Source organism: Neomonachus schauinslandi, chromosome 9 (assembly GCF_002201575.2).
Source record: "Neomonachus schauinslandi chromosome 9, ASM220157v2, whole genome shotgun sequence".
In the NCBI taxonomy this organism is placed as follows: domain Eukaryota; kingdom Metazoa; phylum Chordata; class Mammalia; order Carnivora; family Phocidae; genus Neomonachus; species Neomonachus schauinslandi.
Window position 1 is genome coordinate 12,940,239 of NC_058411.1, and position 17,822 is coordinate 12,958,060.

At 56.9% G+C, this 17,822-nt stretch overlaps 1 protein-coding gene across 1 annotated transcript in view; it reads left to right on the forward strand.

Moving 5' to 3' along the window:
• TTC7B (tetratricopeptide repeat domain 7B) overlaps positions 1–16,571 on the forward strand; it is a 222,981-nt gene extending 206,410 nt beyond the window's left edge. Inside the window, exon 19 of the mRNA XM_044918052.1 lies at positions 15,603–16,571. Within this exon, the coding sequence (XP_044773987.1) occupies positions 15,603–15,824 (222 nt within the window). The 3' untranslated portion in view covers positions 15,825–16,571. The remainder of the gene's footprint in view (positions 1–15,602) is intronic.
• Positions 16,572–17,822: the final 1,251 nt, after the last annotated feature.

Genomic DNA, 17,822 nt, shown 5'->3' on the forward strand with positions numbered 1-17,822 from the left:
AAAGAACGAGACTCGGAATTGCCCAGACAGGTGGCAGGAAGGGGGGCTGTGGTTTGGAGCAAAAAGACCTACATTTGAATTCTAGCTCTACCATTCATTCATTGGCAATTTGTATGACTAGGACATGTTATTTAGAAATGAAATTCTGTCATACAGAAATGAAAATTCCACCCTAACAGAGCTGTCGTAAAGGTTGAACACGGTTCTGAGCACCTGCCCGGCACATCACATCTCCCCAGCAGCTGCTAGTCTTCCAGGCCTTTCTTTTCCCAAACCAGTGTGGCTGTGAGAATCATGTGCGAAGTGAAGAGGTCCCCCAGAGGCCGTAGAGGATGGACATTAGGCATCCCCATGGTCCTACCCTTCCTCCCTCATTGAGATAAGGGAAGGGCTCCCTCCTCAGCTCAGCATCACAACCAGAGAGCTGGGGCGCCCGAGTGGGTTACAGGGAGGCTGAGACCTCATCCCCTCAGCTCCTTGGCAGCCACAGCCTCCGAGCAGGTCACCCACGGCCGTGAGAAGCCACCTCGTGGACCCCAGGGAGCGGTATTCAGCATTACCTTTCCTGAATCCACGCGGCATGCAAGGCCCGTGCGCTGAACCTCGGGCGCCATTCTTGCTATGGCTGCCGCTTTCCCATCTCCCTGCAAACGGTTGTTTCAGCCCCTCTCGGATCTGTCTCGGAGCTCTGTGCAGGGGCATCGGGCTTGGGGGGAGGCTCGATGCTCCTTGTTAGCCACGGCCCACCCCACAGCAGGTGGCTGGTGCATGTTAGCTCAGCCCTGCCAGCCTCTGTTTGGGGGGGTGGGCACATCCCTGTGCTCTTCCCGTTAGAGCTCATGGGGGATTTTTGAGGAAATGACTCTGATCTTGATGCTGATCTTTTCCATATCAAAGTGGTCAATTGTGTTGGAAAAGAAAGTGCCAGGCTGAGTCCCTGTCCCGTTTCCGCAGCAGCCACGCGGTTCCCTGATGGCAAAGGCTCTCCGCGAGTCCCCGGCCCGTCTGCCACTGTCACTGTTGCAGCCTGGGGACAAGTCTGGGGGCCCCGGGAGAAAGTTTTGGCAAAAAGCCAGGAGTAAAACTCCCCGTTTCTGAGCAAACCGCCTGTTTTCTTCTCTCACCGGATGGGAGCTTTCCTTGGCTGTGCTGCACCAGGAATGCCGTGGGGGTTGGAGGGCGGGGAGGGGCAGTCAGGGCAGAGCAGAGCACTGTCCAGCGAGCTCCCTGCCCTGCCTGCCTGGGTTCCGTGTTGTTAAGTTCTCTTGTCATTTGTGGAAAAACTTTTTCCAAGGCGTATCGATTCCAGTCCTCTCTCCATCAGAAGTATCTTATCATTTCTGTTTGTTTCTGTTTAAACGTGGAAAGAAGAGCTGGTGCCAGACCCTGGCAGGGATGGGCAAGGCGCTTGCCAAGATGACCGCGTCCCCCGGGGCAGGTAGTGAATCAGCAGCGTTTGCGTCTCAGTGCGTTGTCAAGAGAACTGTTTGTCTCCAGTGGAGGCGGGGTGTTGCTGGGGCGGTGCGGGGAGCCCCGGGCCGGGGGCCCCCAGCAGGGCCTGTTGAATGCTCAGACCTGGGGTGCACCCTGGCTCTGTGTCATCCTGGCGGCTGCTGGTGGAGCCCGGATGAGCCTGTGTCCCCAGGTGGCCTTCAGGGCTGGGGTCTGGAAGCCTCGCTGGCCGGCCTGGCTGAGGAGCACACCTGTCACCCCACCACCCAGACAGAGATGCACCTTGCCCAGAGGTGCAAGCTGGCATGGCGGCCGGATGAAGTTTCCAGGCCCTTCTGGTGGACCCAGGCCTGGACAGGAGGGGGTGACTGGCTCACGGCCGGGAGATGAGTGTCCACTGGGTCCCGAGGACCACACGGGTCCCTGGGGTGACAGAGATGAGTCCCCGAGGCCCTGCCTCCAGGTGCCTGAGTTCACACACAGTCCAGCAGCTGGAGCCCTTTTCCTGTGCACTGTTGGTTTCTTGAGTTTTCAGGGTTTCTTGTAAATCCAGTTGTCTTCCGGTACCGCCAGTGAGCCTGTCTTCTGACACTCGTCCACACTGAAGTGTCTCCAGCCACTGGCTAGCTTTCAAGTGTCAGAGAGAAAGGCACGAGGCACGGCCCAGCGACCCCTCAGCGCTCAGCCCGGCCAACATAGCACTGCGGGAAGCCGGGCTCCAGGGCCGCTGCCTGGTCTGGGTCCGCCTCTCCTCCTCCAGGAAGGCCCCCACCCTGTCCCTTCCTGGCATGCTGTGAGCAGTCTCTCCCCCAGACTGCAGAAAGAGACGCTGCCCTGTAACGTTTTCTGCTTGTTTCTCTAGTTAACGCGTAAGTTCTGAAACTGGAGGTACAGTAGGTGATTCCCCAAAAATACTTGTTGGTGGAAGATTCTACCAGACCCTACAATTGTGATCTTGAGCATCTACTCCACTGCTTTGTGTTCTAGGCTGGAAAAGTGAGGCAGAGAGAAGCTTCTGCCCAAGTTGGGTGCTTGGGTGTGGGCCACAGAGCTGGCCTGGGGCGGTGTGCCCTCCACTGACCGACTGGCAGGATGCCCACCAGCCCTGTGTTCCTGCCCCAGGGAAGGCCAGGACTTCTCCGTGGGAATAACTGGGACAGGCTTTTGCCATGTTTGGTGGTAAATGGTCAGAAACAAGTCAGCGACACCCCAGTGAAAGGTGTGACACGCTCCCCCTGGACCTCAGGAATGGGGCAGGGGTTTCGAGGACTCTCCCACGCTCTGGCCCAGGGGCTCCCAGCAAGCCCTCAGCTCAGCTCTGTGGAGGTCATGTGTGACTATTCTCCAGAGGCTAGAGAACCTCCAGCTGGGGCCTGTCAGACACGTCCCCCCCAGAGCTCTGGGCCACATCTCTGCCTCCATGCCCACCCATCTCCGTCACTTCATGGGAAGCTAAGCGTCTGCCTGCGCCACCCTTCTCACCTGTGGAAGCCAGGGTCCCCAGATCCCGGGGGAAGGCTGGGCCTGAAGTTGGCTCAGAGCTTCCCCGTGGCCCACACCTCACTGGCTGGGCCACACAGGCCTAGGGTGGAACGCCATCTTCCCAAACCCGCCTGGGGCGGCAGCAGCCTCCCCAGAGGGTGGAAGCCTGGGCCTCTGCCTCCGGGGAGTGATTAGCACCAAACTTTCCACTGCGTGGATAACTCGGGCCATGGGGCCGTGGGGAAGCGCTGACTTCCCGGCCGCCCTGCCTGACTTGTTGTTGGGGAAGGTAGATAAAAATAAATAAATAAGTCAACCAGGGAGATGTAGAAGTAAGCCAACAGCAGTCTCTTGCCCATTACCAGTGGGAAAGACGAGCAAGGGGAGCCGGGTTAGCACCCACAGGAAATGCTGCCTGGGATGTGCAGGTCCCGCATCACCAGGGCCAAGCTCTGGCTTTCTCTCACCTAAGAAGTGGTGGCTAATATTCGTGTCTATGCGGAGCCTCTGAGCTAATACTCACTGCAACGCCGGGGCGTGCAATTTAAATGGAAAATCAGGGGAGGGGAAGGTGGAGAATCATCTGGAATTTTACCAAGAGCTGTCACAGGCGTCAGAGTAAGGAGGATGCCCAGCATCCCTGTATGTTTCTGGGGACCCCAGGGCCTTCTCCTGTCCCCTTTCCACCCCTCGCTAGGGTGCTCAGCCTGAGGTGCTCAGAGGCGGACGTTCTCACTGGTGTCCTTTGACAGTGCATGGGACTTGCCTGGTCTGACATTTCTTCAGTTAGGTCAGTGCGCCGAGCCAAGCCAAGCCGTAGAGGCGTTGATGCCAGTGCTTCTGTGTGTGTGTGCATGGGATCTGTGCGTGCCTTGCCCCGGGGGTTGCAATGGAGGGGGAAGAGAGCTCACCCCACCAGATAGGGGGATCCCCCGTTGCCCTTGGCCTGGCCTCACCCCCAGGCCTTAGCACACAGATCCAAGTGATTCACCTGCCAGGGCTGGGGTGGGGGCTGTGCTTGGGACCCAAAGGGAGCAGCTCAAAGGCTGCCTTTGAGATGTTTTCAGGGAGGAAGCAGATGCCTTGTTAGCCTTTACAACGCTGAAGTCAGAGAGGGGCTCCGACGTTTTCTTTTCCTGACTAACAAAACCTCCACACCATTCATTCCAAAGGGCAGGTAAAGAAAGGGAGTCAGAGTGTTAGATAGCTGGGTCCTAGTTAGGGCAGGGGAGACTGCTGAGGGCACAGGGTACCCCATCTCTGATTTGGAGGGTGACCAGTTTCCTAAATGATCTCAGCTGCCGGCAGACATTACGGAGGGGGGTGGTTGTAGGATGAGCAGAGCCGGCCGAATGGGAGGGAGCTGGGCTGTCCTGCTCCACACGGCAGGGTCCTGACTTGGAGGGACAGCTAGGTGGGTGACCCTCCGGGCTGCCAGCACAGCGTGCTGGGTAGGGTGGGCATTGTTCCCGTCATGCAGTTGTGAGCAGCCCCGTCAGCCCCTCTTGAGCTAGGTCCTCTGGTGCTCACCTGGGTCTGGAGAGCCCCCAGTCTCGCCCCACTGGAGTGTGGCAGCCACCACATGGGAGAAGGACCCGCAGAGCCCAGGCAGGCTGACAGAGCTGGACAGGGAAGTCACGTCCCCAGAACTTCTCCCCCAAAGAGGACTGCTCCCTGGACAGCCCCGTCCAGAGCCAGATAACCCTGAGAAGTCCTCTTAGAATGTGTCTCTTGGTCCCCTAAATGCCCAACACCCTCCAGAGACCCTGGTCCCCTGAGCTGGTCCTCTGGAACCTGGGTTCTTAGACCCAACTTGGCCTCCATCTGGCTGGGGGACTGAGCCAGGTGCTGGCCTGCCCAAGGCCCTTTTCTTGTGTCTCTGTCATCGGTAAGACCCTTCCCAGCTGTGGCTGCCCACCCGCCTGTCCGCACGAAGCTTTCAGAGGCAGGAGTAGCTCTGTGGCCATGAGCCGGTCACCCCGACTCTGAGCTTCAGTTTTCTCATTAGTTAAGAAAAGGGTGTGTCATGTCTTCTGGAATGTCTTCCCTTCTCCTTCCAGCGGGCCTTTCTCTGTTCTAGATGCTGGGCCTCCACATGGGCACTCAGCCCTGCCTGGCTCAGGGAGGGCAGGGCGCATGACCAGAGTGACGGTCGACGCAACTGAGCTCCCAGCCCTCAGCACACTGGGGCCAGAACATCCACAGGTGCTCAGTGAAGTTTTCAGAAGGGAGGAAAGAACGAGAAGCGCCTGTGGTTATGGTCGACCGAACGGAGCCCCAGCCTGGGACCTGGGTGCTGGGATCTGGGTGGAGTGCTTGCCCACTCAGGGCCCCTGTCTCCTGCTTAGGAAGTTAGGAGGCCGGCCCTTTGGGGAGTGCTCATGTGCTCTTCTCTGTCATCCCTGACCACGCTCTGGCCATTTGTCTACAGCAGGGGCAGGCTGGGGCTGCTTGGTGCTTGGAGGCTGCCGGCCGGCTGGCTGGCTGACTGCGGTCCCTCCCCTCAACGTCCCCATGATCCAGCGACTGTTCTCTAAAAGCCACCACAGCATGTGGATATTTTGGCACCAACACTGAAGTACCCAGTTTCAAAGAAATGAGGCCAGAGGAAATTCGGGGCCAAATTGGGATTTCTGCGTGAAATCCACGCGAGGCTGGGCAGGCCCTTTGGCTTATGGCCAGACTGCCCCCATCCTCACTGCTGGCATGTTTCCTGCCTGACAGCCTGTCATGCTGCTATTTGCAGAATCAGCTCCTCCAGAATATTCCAAACCATTCTGGAGGAAAGAAGCTTTGAAAGATGCTGCCAGTCAGATGCTTTACATAAAGGAAAAGCCACACTCACATCGTCTTGGAGCCTAACGGCTCGTCCTTCTGGACCCACAGTGCGGTCTCCTTCGGGGGCTGTGCTCAGCGGCAGAATTCGGTGAGGTCGGGGGAGTAGGGAGGCCTGAGTTTACTGTTCCTCTAATGCCCTGGACTGCGTGTGTGCGCGTGCGTGAGTGTGCGCGCGTGTGATTCTGGAAGCTTTCTTCAGATCCTGAAGGGCTATCAGGTAAAAAGGGGAGGGGAGGGGACTTTTTCCACATGACGCCAGGGGATTCAACGAACATCAGAGAGTGGGAATTAGACAAAAAGCCTAATTAGGGCTCCACATTTTTAACTGACAGTTCAGACTGCCCACTAATGGTGTGGGCTGCCCGGGGTAGTGGTGAGCTCCCCATCACTGGAGGGAGTAAGCAACAATGGGAGGCTGCCTGTCAGGGACTGCAGCAGAGGCTCATGCGTCATAAAGCAGAGGCCAGAGCCCCCTCCTCACCCCGAGGAGCTCTGCTTCCATGGATGGTTGGCTGCTGGCTTAGAAAAATAAGAGGTTTGGGGACAATTGAGTTTTGTTTCCTTCTGAGTTGAGTTCAATGCTAGAAAGGCCTGGTCTCCAGAAGGCACATTTCTTCAAATAAAACATTTGACCTGGAAAAGGGGCCCCGTGAGAGCACAGCCCCCCCAGCCATCAGATGTCCTGAGTGAACAAAGATGCCAGCAGCCTCTCAGGCACGTCTGGTTGTTCCCTGGGTGGAGGGAAGGGAGGGGCTGGGGGCTTTGCCTCCCCACTTCTGGAATACTCAGCTCCAATTCACAGCACACCCTGAGGGAAAGCCTCCAAGGGTGTCTGTTCAGCGCTCAGACCCCTGCCCCTCCCTCCCCCGGACCTGGCCAGCCCTGGACACGAGAACATTTTCCTGTAATGTCCATCTCTGGCCCAATCATGGATGGAGCAGGGCCAGCTACCTCGGGGGCCTGGCTTCCACTCACCTCATCACAAGGAGCCCCTTCTCAGTATGGCCTGTCCAGTCACTAGCCCTTCCCCAGGAGCCGCTCAGCCCATGTCTCCCTCCTCCCCTTTGTCCCTCAGCCTCTTCCTTCCTGCTCTTCAGTCCGAGTCCCTGGTACAGGATGTCAGTGGTCCTTTGTTCGGAAGGTTAAGTGGTCTCATGAATGTTCTGTCCCTGCATTAGGCCAGGTGGGGTGGACGGTACCTGGAGAACCTGGCTGGTGGCCGTGGCCGCCTCACATGAGCCTGCTCTCTGTGGACGGTCATGAGGTTGCCAGGAATGGCTGGCCTTGGCCTTTGCAGAAACTGGGCCAAAACGAAGTAAAATGGCCAAAACGAAAAGACCAGCTCCATACCAGTCCTCACCCCAAAATTCCGACCATCTGACCCTCCAGGAGGCCCTTCTCCGGGGCACCCCCAACTCACGCTTGACTGACCTAGCCAAAAGGGGGCTGAGTTGCAATGTGTGAACCCCACCTGACTCCGGAGGTTCAGTGGGCAGACGTGTCTAAGGGCTGCAGGGCAGTGATGACCTTGGCATCAGCCAGGATACCTAGGATCTGGCCCCTTTGGAGCTCCTGGCCTGGTTAGGAGGCCCTTCCAAGGCCAGCATAGTTGGCCAGGACACACACACTCGGGCCCCTGGCAAGGCAGCATGCATTTCTAAGCACTCAAAACACACAGAAAGGAAACATAAAACAGAGCCGGGTATAGACCAGACCTCACCCGGAGCCGCTGGAGTCCAGGTAGAGAAGCTGAGCCCCGCCCCCGCCCCATCCAAGTGTGTTTTCAGCTCCTTTTCGAGGCATTGTTGGGAAGCAGGGCGGGGCTCCGGCTGGCCCCTCAGCTGCGCCCACAAAATGCCAGGTGCTCAGGACTGTCTGTGCCTTTGATCCTCACCAGGGAAGAAAGGGCCACTCCCGGGGAAGGGAGACAGGGGGCAGCCCCTCACCTTGCCTTCCCACGGCTGATCCAAGAAAGTCTTTACAGAGCCCTTGTCTCGCCTGGCCTTCTCAGGGTGGCCCTGGCAGGCAGCCTGTTATATTCTGATTTGAGAGCACAGCCACCACCACCCTGCTCCAGTCTGATGGATTGCATCCTCAGGAAGGAAAAGGCAAATCCCTGACGAGAATCGGGGGCTAGCGTGCTGGTTTCCTCGGTGATGCTTCAGCTTCAGCTAATGCAGACTCCAGTCCTGCCAATCTACAATGTCTGGGGAGGGGCGGCAGGTCACAGGGGGTCCCTGTTCCTCTCGGCGGCGGGGGGGCCCCCCGTGGGCTTCCAGGAAGCTCTCCTTCTGCCGCGCACATAGCCCCCGGCAGGACAGCTCCAAGCAGGCGGGGCTGAGGGCCGAGTCAGAGCACAGAGTTTGGGGTCAGAGACTCGGGGCCCATGCCCCGTGCCAGGCACCACACCAGGCCCCCTCCTCCCAGCCCCTTCAGGGATCTAGCCCCACTCTGGCCTTCCCTGGAAGGCAGAGGAGGCTCCGAGTGGATGGGCTCTGATGGCAGTGTGGACAGGGTGACCTGAGGCCAGGAGTTTGGAGCACTAGTAAGAAGTCATGCCCACCTCTGTCCTCCCCACCATCATGCAGTGTCCCACGCCATCCACTTGTCCATCCTTCCTTCCCTTCACCAAATACGCACCAGGAACCTCCTCTGTGCCCATCCCACCCTGGGGGCTGCACATGCAAGGACAAATCAGACAATCCTTGCTCTTACAGAGAACTATCCAGAGGGACACAGGGTTGGCAGTGAAGAGTCCTGCAACCATGGGCATCCGGGAAGGGCCTCCCCTCCCCTCGGTCGGTAAGAGTAACGGTAATGGTGGTAATCATATCGATCGTGGTGACCATTCACCAAAGGTTTACCGAGCGCTTTATGAACTTGCTCTCATTTGGGCCTCACGACTCTCCTGTGAGTTGGTACTTGTCCCCAGTATACAGACAAAGCATCTGGGACCCAGAAGTCGTCCAAGTCACTGGTGGAGCTGGTTCACACCCTGTCCCAGGGAGCCTCAGGCCACACTCTTACCCTACACTCCGCCCTCTTTTAAGAGAGTGCCAGTCCTTTCCCCTGCGCTGGGTGGGTCCTCTGGCTATTGCCAGAGCCTGCAGAGATCTTTGTAACCCCTCGCCTGGGTCCTGAACCCCCCAACGAGCCAGCTGTGGCCAGAGCAGCTCAGGCTGCAACCTGTCATTGTCCCGGAGGGTGACAGGGTGGGGAAATGGGCTTTCCTTTAGCTGCCATCACAATCCCAGGGCCCTGACAACAGAAGTCCCACCAGGGGGAGGCTTATGTATCTTTGTCCGAAAGCCTTGGAGGTGCTGGTTTGACTTGAACGGCCCCAGAGAGGCTGTAGATCTGGTCCTGAGCCCCTGTCTGCTTCCTCCGGGCATAGCCCTTACCCTGAGGCCCCTGGCTCATGAGTGCTGGCAAAATCCTTCACCCTCTCCGAGGTATGCTGTGGCGGGCGGGGGCGCCGGCCCTGGGCTAGACAGACCTGGACTTGGTCAGCAGTGGCTTTATACCTGATTCTCACCTCGTAGATATTTGGGGTCTCCTCATTTATTCATCCCGCACTGAATGTAGCCCGCTTGCTCGGCACCAGGCCTGACAGGACAGAGATGACCACCTCCTGCCCAGTCCCCGCCCTGCAGGCATTCGGAGCAAGGCCGAGTGGGCGAGCCGGGATGGAGATAAGGCACCTCGTACCACGGGACAGTTAGGGAGGCACTTTGCGATGGGTAACACACACAGTGCACTGGTTATAATACTTTGCACGTTAAAAATGAATCAAGCCTGGTGGATCCGTGCGTTCGTCCTCTCGGGTTTATCTGTATTTTTGGAGGAGCCTCCTGACAAGGCTGCCCTAAGCTCCGGCCCCGAGCCCTGCAATGATGCGATGGTGGAGCCTCTGACCCAGACTCTTAAATACTCCAGTGCCGCCCCTCACACCAGACGACCTCCCCCACCCTGGCCTTGGTAGGTCTCTGCAAAGCCCAGGCCGGCTCTGACACGGCAAGGGCAGCTGCTGATCTCTGCTCCAGGAGCCGAGAGCCAGGCCCACAGAGGGGAGGGCAAGCGCGAGGCAGTCTCGGTCCCCACTCTGCTGCCGAGTGTGGGATTTCCAGGGCCTCCTGCCTGGGGAGAAGCGATAGGCACGTGGAGACCGCTGCCTGACCCCCAGCTAGAGCTGAGCTGCACGGCTGCTGTTTGGTGGCGGCTCGGCATTGGGAAGGACGCTGCCTTGAAGGGACGTTATCTCTCTGTGCCCGTACGCCTCCAGGGACAAGCAGTGGTCCGCGCCGTGCCCTTGAGCCCAGCAAAGGGCTGACTTGGCACTTGCGCAGAGCACCGCGGGGATGTCTGAGGTCTCCCAGAGGGGCTTGGGTCCTGCAGCCTTCGCTGCTGGTCACCTGACCCAGGGCTGGAGCAGGAAGCCTGCCCGCGGCATGTGGCAAGGTCTTCAGTCCTCGAGCATCAGTTATCTCACACACACACACTCAAGACATGAGTGAGGAAGAGACTAATTGTCCTCAAATTAGCCAAGTCCGTTTTGCCTCGTTTGAAGTAACAGGTTTAATTTCCTCCCTTACTTCCAGTTTGGTACAGCACCAGGATCTTGTTTGTACAGAACACCTGATTATAATAATCACAGTTTGGGAGGCTGTCTTCATTTGTGTCCAGAGAAGGGGACAAATGAGATCCCTGTGGGTGGTCCCCTGCTTCCAGGAAAGCCAGCCCCGCTGGCTCCTTACCTGCAGCGGCTCAGGAACGGCAGGGTTGAGAAGGATGAGAGCCTGTTTGCACAACCTCTCCCAGAGAAGGAAAGAGGGTCTGGTGTGAGGAGCAGGCACGAACCACGCGAGTTCATGTCTCAGCTCGGCCAGGTGTCTCAGGTCTTCGGTACAGCCCAACGCCCGGCATGCAGCCATCGCTCGGTCTCGTTAGGATTTGCACTGGGCCCCAAGCTTGGAGAGCAGCCTTGCTCCTCGGCCTCCTCTGTGTCCCCAGCACATGGCTGGGATCTGGACAGTCACTCAGCGGGGTTTGGGATTTTGATATGGGGGAGAAGGTGGGTTATTCTGGTAATGAAATATGTCAGTCCTGGAAATCTCTGTCTCCTGCCAGTCTGAGGGCTGGGAGCAGGACCCATGCGTCTGGGTAGTACTGCCTAAGGTTGGGGGTGGGGGGAGCAGTGTGGCCTGGGTTCGTGGGGGAATGGCGATCAACAGGGCTTTGAGCAGATGGACTAGAGCTGCAGCAGGAGGGGCCAGAACAGGAACGGCTAACGTTGGAGAGGTGAAAGGGGCCTGGGGGATGCATCCTGCAGAAATGCATGGGCTTTCAGAGGTCTGTACTAGGAGAAAGTTGGATCCAGCCAGTGGTGCGAATAGTTAATGCCAGCCTCAGGAGTTAGGCCTTTGATGGCTGGAGAAGAGAGGAAGCGGGGCCTATAGAATTGGAAAAGGTGTCAGGGTTCTAGTGCAAAAGAGCACAACAGAGCCAAGGAAGGCCCCTCCCAGCACACGGGGGTTTGAGGGCGGGGGGGGGGGGGAGCTGTCAGTCCTGACAGCCAGAGCCCAGCCAGAGCTTGTCCTGCTTGATCCCATTATGTGACTGATTTCTGAGCTGCTCTTGGCTTGCTGGGGCACTGGGCAGAGGCTGATTTTTCACTCCCTTGCCAAGCCTGAGCTGGCAGCGCCTGGCAAGTGTCTCATGTCTCCCTGAGCAGCTCCAGCTTTAGGAATTAATTCCACTAAACAGATTGCTCTGGAAGCTTCAAGGTCATCTGGAAAGGGTAGCCTGTTCCTACATTAGGAATATAAGTCCAGGTATATGGGCTGGAAATTTCCAAGCCCACAAGAACCCCAGAACCCTAGAGAACATGAATACTCTCAGCTGCCCAGGATGGAGTGTGATAGGTCAGATTAGCTCATTGGCTGGTTCTCTGCAGGCATTTGGGGGTAAGTAGACTTGCCCCCTGCTGTATACGCTGGAGCCCCCAGGATAGGCTACAGCCAGATTTAGCAGCCTGCCATCTTCTAAACAAAATTCCCAGCAAAAAGGCTGGGGTCCTTGTCTCCACTCCAGCAGGGTGGGGGCAGGTCATTGATGCTGAGAGCAGTGACCTCTGGGTCTTGCTGGGCCAAGGCCAAGGCCCTGGCCCTTCTGGGTCTCCACCTCTCAATGGCCCACTTTCTGGCTAACAAGACCCCCAGTCCTTTGGCAACTACATCCATCCCAAGCCTCAAGATTACAGGCAGCCTGTGGGCCACCAAAGGGAAGCAAGGAGCCCTCCTAGTCCTTGAGTGAATATATAGGATGCTCCCAAGCAGCCGTCTGAGCCAGAGAAAAGCTAGGCTGGAGAGGAACCACGTCATAACCACGGGGAGGAGCGACAGAGCCAATGATCCACGGTTGGAGAAATGAAAGGGAAGACCCACCCAGGCAGATGCCCATTTGCACTTGCTCAGATGTAACTGGGTTAGTGCCCGAGGGGCTCCAGGCTTGTCTCTTAAAGCGACAGAGGCAGCAGTGAGCAGGGGAGCGGGTAGGAAGGTGTAGTGGGGAGCATGGGGGTTTTCGCCGCAGGCAGACCTGGGCTGGCCTGCAACTCCATGTTCACTGGCCCTGTGACCTTGGCCAAGATCCCTGGCCTTGCTGAACCTTGTCTCTTTGTATCTAAAGCGGTGGTAATGTGAGCTGAGCCAAGTACACGTGCCTAGCATCGCGCCTGATGGGGAGAAAACATTCGAAAACATTCCGTGTAGAGGAAGAAAACAGTGTGGGGCTGGCTCTGCAGCAGAGCCTAGCGGGACCTAAATTATATTTCCGGCCTGCAGCCAAGAAACCAGGGACGCCTCTTTCTGTCTCACCAGGGGGCTTGTCCCTCATCAGCCATTCCCCAGCACGCACAGCCCCTCAGAAAAGGGTTGTGTGTGTTCAATAATGTGATGCACTGAGAAAGTCACACCTTGAAGGAGTAGGATGGGGCAACTTTTGTCAACCTCAGGCCTCTGCTTGCTGCCACCGCCCAGACCCCCTCCCTCCTTTTACTTCTCTGTTGGTTAAATCGGAATGTTCTAGAGTGAGCTCAAGCTGATAACCTCCCCTGGAAGAAAGGAGGCAGGAGCTCGGTGGCCCTCATATCCTGTTGCACACCACCTAGATAAGGCCTCCCGTTCTTCTCTGCCTGACCGCCAAGATTGAGAAGTGTGGGCCTCGAGCTGTCCAAGTTTCTCTGAAGGAGGGCCAGAGCGGGGACAGCACCCCACCAGGAGACAGAAGTGCCTACTTACTACTGCCCCACCCGGGACTCGGCACCCAGATGGATTTCAGGCAGGCCCTAAGAGTTACGATATGCGGGTTCTAGCCCAGCTCCGTAGTAGCTGGCTGGGCGCCTAGGGCTGGGGACGCCGCCTGTAGGAGCCCAAATGGGGCAGTGCGTGGGGAGATCTCGCCACCGTGGATAGGTGCTCCCCCACTGCGGGATCTTACCCCACAGCAGCAGAAGCGGGCCTTGCAGCCAGGTGTGGACATGTCCTCTATTATCACTGTCCGTCGTCCCGCCAGGAAGCCAGGTCCATGCTGGACATCTGTCCCTGCTCTCTGCACACAGTTCCCTGGCCCCCTCACAGGTGGGTGGGGGACAGCAGCTCTGGGAAGAGAGCTGGGAGGCTCTCCCTGGGGGTCTCTGCACACCTGACCCTGAGCAGCCTGGGTAAGGCCACTGAAACCCAGCAGTTCACACTGGAGAACGGGAAGGCCTGTAGTCTGACGAGAGGAAGCTTCAGGAGGCAAGGTGAAGTCCTCATGGCAAGGGCTGACTCCGGGCCACTGCCCTTGTCCTGAAGCCTCAGGGAGGGAGCCACTCTTCTGCCTGACGGATCCGATTTAGGACCTGGGCTACCGCGTGAACATGCTTAAGGCATGCATAGATGTTAATAAGAGAGGGAATGTACACTGCTTCCTTCCGATTTTCTCCCCAGAGACAGTAGAACTGACACTAAAGTCTGCTGCACCTCGGCCAGGGGAGGACAGCCTCTGTCTGCCCGAGGCCTCCTCCTCTGCCTCCTCACCCGGGAAGGCCGTTCAGGGAGCCAGAGCTACGGTATAGAGATCTCTCCATACCCGCCACAGATCATGCACTGCCCTGGGGTCGTGGTTCTCCTTGGCTGTGGCCCCGCTGACCTTGAGCTCTGCCCGGCTCATCCTCACGGCTCCTGCGCTGGGTGCTCGTGAGTGGGGCAGAGTCCCTGGCGGGCTCCTCGCAGAAGCCCTGGATGGGGCTCAGTGGAACCAGCTTGACAACCACTTGGAGATTCTTCCTTTAGAGCAGATTTCCCCAAAGTGGCCTGACCGGGGTTCTCCAAATACTCTGCACATTATATCCCCACAGGGTCGTCCCCCTCTTGGAGCCGCGAGCAGAGTGTCAGGGATCGGTCCCCTGCCCCCCGCGTCACCACAGCATGACAGCGCAGTCTGCCGCCGAGTTCATAAGCACAGAATGTTCCTTACTGAGACCTGCATTTCTTTACTAACAATCGAGGTCACATATTTTCCATGTCTTTGTTTACACCTTTTAGAGGACTGCTCTTCATCTGCAATCACAATTGTCTAGACTGTTCTTTAACTTTTGAGATTTTTTTTCTTTGAACAAAAGTTTTTAGTGTTTTAAACTGGATTCGTTGAACTTAAGTGTTGCGTTTGGCGGGGGGGGTTGTTTTGGGGGTTTTTTTTTTCACTTCAAAGCTCTGAAAGTCATCCTTTCAAAGAACTGACATGTTCAATTCCACTTTGTTAAGTAGTTGTCTGCCCTATCTCAGCAGACAGGAACCTGCGCAGATTTCTTCTTTCGGGCTGGACACAAGCTAGCTGACCCTCTCGCCCCCTCACTGCTTTTTAATGCAGCGGCACTGTCTGGAAGGATGTTCATCGCAGCGTGATTTATAATAGCGAAGAGAGTGGGTGCAACCTCAGTGTCTGCCCCGTGAGGGAGAGGTTGAGGAAACGAGAGTCTGTCATTGCATGAAAGAGTGCAAACCCATCAGTCATAGGGATGCACGACTGGGAAACACGGTTATGGGAAAATATTTGGGGACCAACGCCTACATCCTAATTAAAACTGTGTAAAATGGGGGCACCTGGGTGGCTCAGTCGGTTAAGCGTCCGACTCTTGATTTCGGCCCAGGTCATGATCTCGGGGTCATGAGATCCAGCCCCACATCGGACTCCATCCTCATCAGGGAGTCTGCTTCTCTCTCCCTCTGCCCCACCCCCTGCTTGCACTCTTTCTCTCTTTCTCGCTCTCTCTAAAATCAATCAATCAATCTTTGAAATAAGTAAAACTATGGAAAATGACAGCTGTGCTTGGGGTGAGCAGGGGGCAGTGAAGGCAGGGGCTTGTTTATGGTAGGGGGAACTGCGAGCAATGAAAACAAATTCTGTCCTAATCATGACCGACAGTAACGCCACAAATAACGTTTCTCCAGGTTAGAAGAACCGTTAGATACCAGCCAGCACACACAAGGCGGCCCCTGGGTCAGTACACACTGGCCATCCCGATTGGTTCACTCCCGGGCGTTAAGTACTCACCTGAACCGTGTCAAATTGCCAATTTTTTATCTTTCCAAAATGGCCCAACACGGGTCACCCTTTTGATGATTGCCCCCAAGTGCAGGAAGAATTTGAACTTACTCTGTGTGCCCAGCCCGATGGCGATCCATGCCCGCCTCCCAGAAACCTGCGGGAACTCGAGGACAGGTAAGAGCCGAGAGTTGCAGAGTCTCTCTGACTGTCTGTCTGTGTGTCTGTCTCCCCAATGCCTGCAGGCCCTGATCCTTCATCAGCTGGGCCGCTACAGTCTAGCAGAGAAGATCCTCCGGGATGCCGTGCAGGTGAACTCGACGGCCCACGAGGTGTGGAACGGGCTGGGCGAGGTCCTGCAAGCCCAGGGCAATGATGCAGCAGCCACTGAGTGCTTCCTGACGGCCCTGGAGCTGGAGGCCAGCAGCCCTGCCGTGCCCTTCACCATCATCCCTCGGGTGCTCTGAGCAGGCGCCTGCCAGCCTCACTGCTGCTCAGGCCCCCAGGGCCCCGCCTGGGGCACCCCCCACCCCCACCCCGCCGCACCGAGGCCACGGATGGACGTGTGACTGGCCACACTGAACTAACCGAACGAGCCCCGGTTCATCGCTGTCCCCACGCGCATTTCTGTTACTGTTTTGGCCAACCCGATGATAGTTTTTGAACCTACTGAACATTGTCCAAAATGGATTATGTGCCATATTTTGTGAGTCGACATCTGCGTTTTAAAGTCAAATGATAATGGACTTAATCAGCAAATGTAGAAGAATATATCCAAAGTTAAAATTCAGTGGCAGAGCAGATTATTTTTATCAGAGCTGTAAAGATAACTCTCCTTCCCCTACCACTCCTGCCCCAACCTCGGCCCGGAAACCAAATGTGAATTTTCTGTTTCCCACCTCAGTCCTAGTCCAAGCCAGGACACCAGCTGACAATTTCTTGGTTTTGTTGTCAATAATTGTACCATGTGAATTCCTGTCCTCACTTAGAGCAAAGCCTGAGTTGGAGAATGTTTCTATTTCACCAATATATGCCTGTTACAAGAGAAGGAAATAGGAGCTATTTAAGTTTAACTTTTTTATGTGAATTCAGAGTTTATTTATCGATGGAAATATGTACAAAGAAGCTTCAAATGGAATATTTACCGACATTCCTTATACATGACAGACACTTGGCTAAATGGGAAGATGATGTTAATAATAAAATGATTTTTAAATGGACGCGTGGCCTGTGTCGTTGGTGAAAGCCCACAGAGCCGAGGGGTTAAGGCTCGGTTCCTGGGGTGGGAAGCAGTGTGCGCCGGGTCAGCCTTTGGCACTGGGAGGCCCCCTGACTGTCCCTTTCCCATTGCTGCCCTGTTGTCTGGATGGGAGCGGGGCACTCAGGCCCGGCAGTTAATATCTGCATTCATGGGCACAGAGGATTGGGAACGAGCATGCGACCTGAAGTGGCCCAGTTAAGGAGGGAGCTGTAAGGAAAGGCTCTCACTCTCCTGCTGGACTTAAACCCAAGAGCTGAGGCTGGAACTTCAGCAGCCCTCCTGCCACCGTGAAGGGTCGGCAGAGACGTGTTGGGGCCAAATGTGAAGCCAGAGACTGACACCGAAAGAGTGGATAGTAAAGCGCAAGAACCAGAGAGAAGCTGAGCAGACCTCTCCAATCCTTGCCAGGACCCCCAGGAAATGGGGGCGGGGGGGCTTGAGTTCCGATCTCGAGGCGCCCCACCCCAGCTGAGCACAACCTTCCTCACTCACCGGGCAGGCAGGCAAGGGAGCAGCTGAGGTCTGGGGAGGTTACAGTACTAGCAAAGGCCGTGGGCAGAGCAGGTAGGCACCCTAGCCTCAGCACTGACGTTATCAGGAGGCATCTGAGGCTGTGGATGCACATAAATCATGGAATTTTCAACATGAGAGACTGGCAGGAAAGGGCAGGCGTCCAGTGGGGCGGAGCTCACCCCGGCTGGAGGGTCAGAGCCCAGCCCTGCCATCCTGTGCAGGAATGCCGGGAGAGGCCTGCCCAGATAAGGACCAGGAAGGCCCACAGATCACGCTCCAGGCACCATACCAGCCCTTCTCTCCCAAGCCAGCCCCATGCCGGGCCCTTCCCTCAGAAAATCCCCTGCACGCCAGCCTGGGCAGGGCACTGGTCACATCTCCTGTCCCCCTGCCCACCATCCAGCCCCTCCACAGTGTCGCACTCCCTCCCCAGCTCTCCAGCCACATGGCTCAAAGACGAGCACGTGGGCCCAGCCTTGCCAGCCGGCCCCCAATTTCAGTGGTTCAGGTTTGGGCATGTGGTTCAAGCTTGGCCAATGGGAGCCCCCGCCCCCCGCCCCAGGGCTTGTGTTATGGAAATATTAGAAAAAACTCTCTTTCTGTTGGGTTTGCTGTCCCGATAGGATGCAGCCTGGGGTTGCTGCTGGCTACAGGCACTGTGTGGGGGCGGCCTGCCTGAGAATGAGGCCAA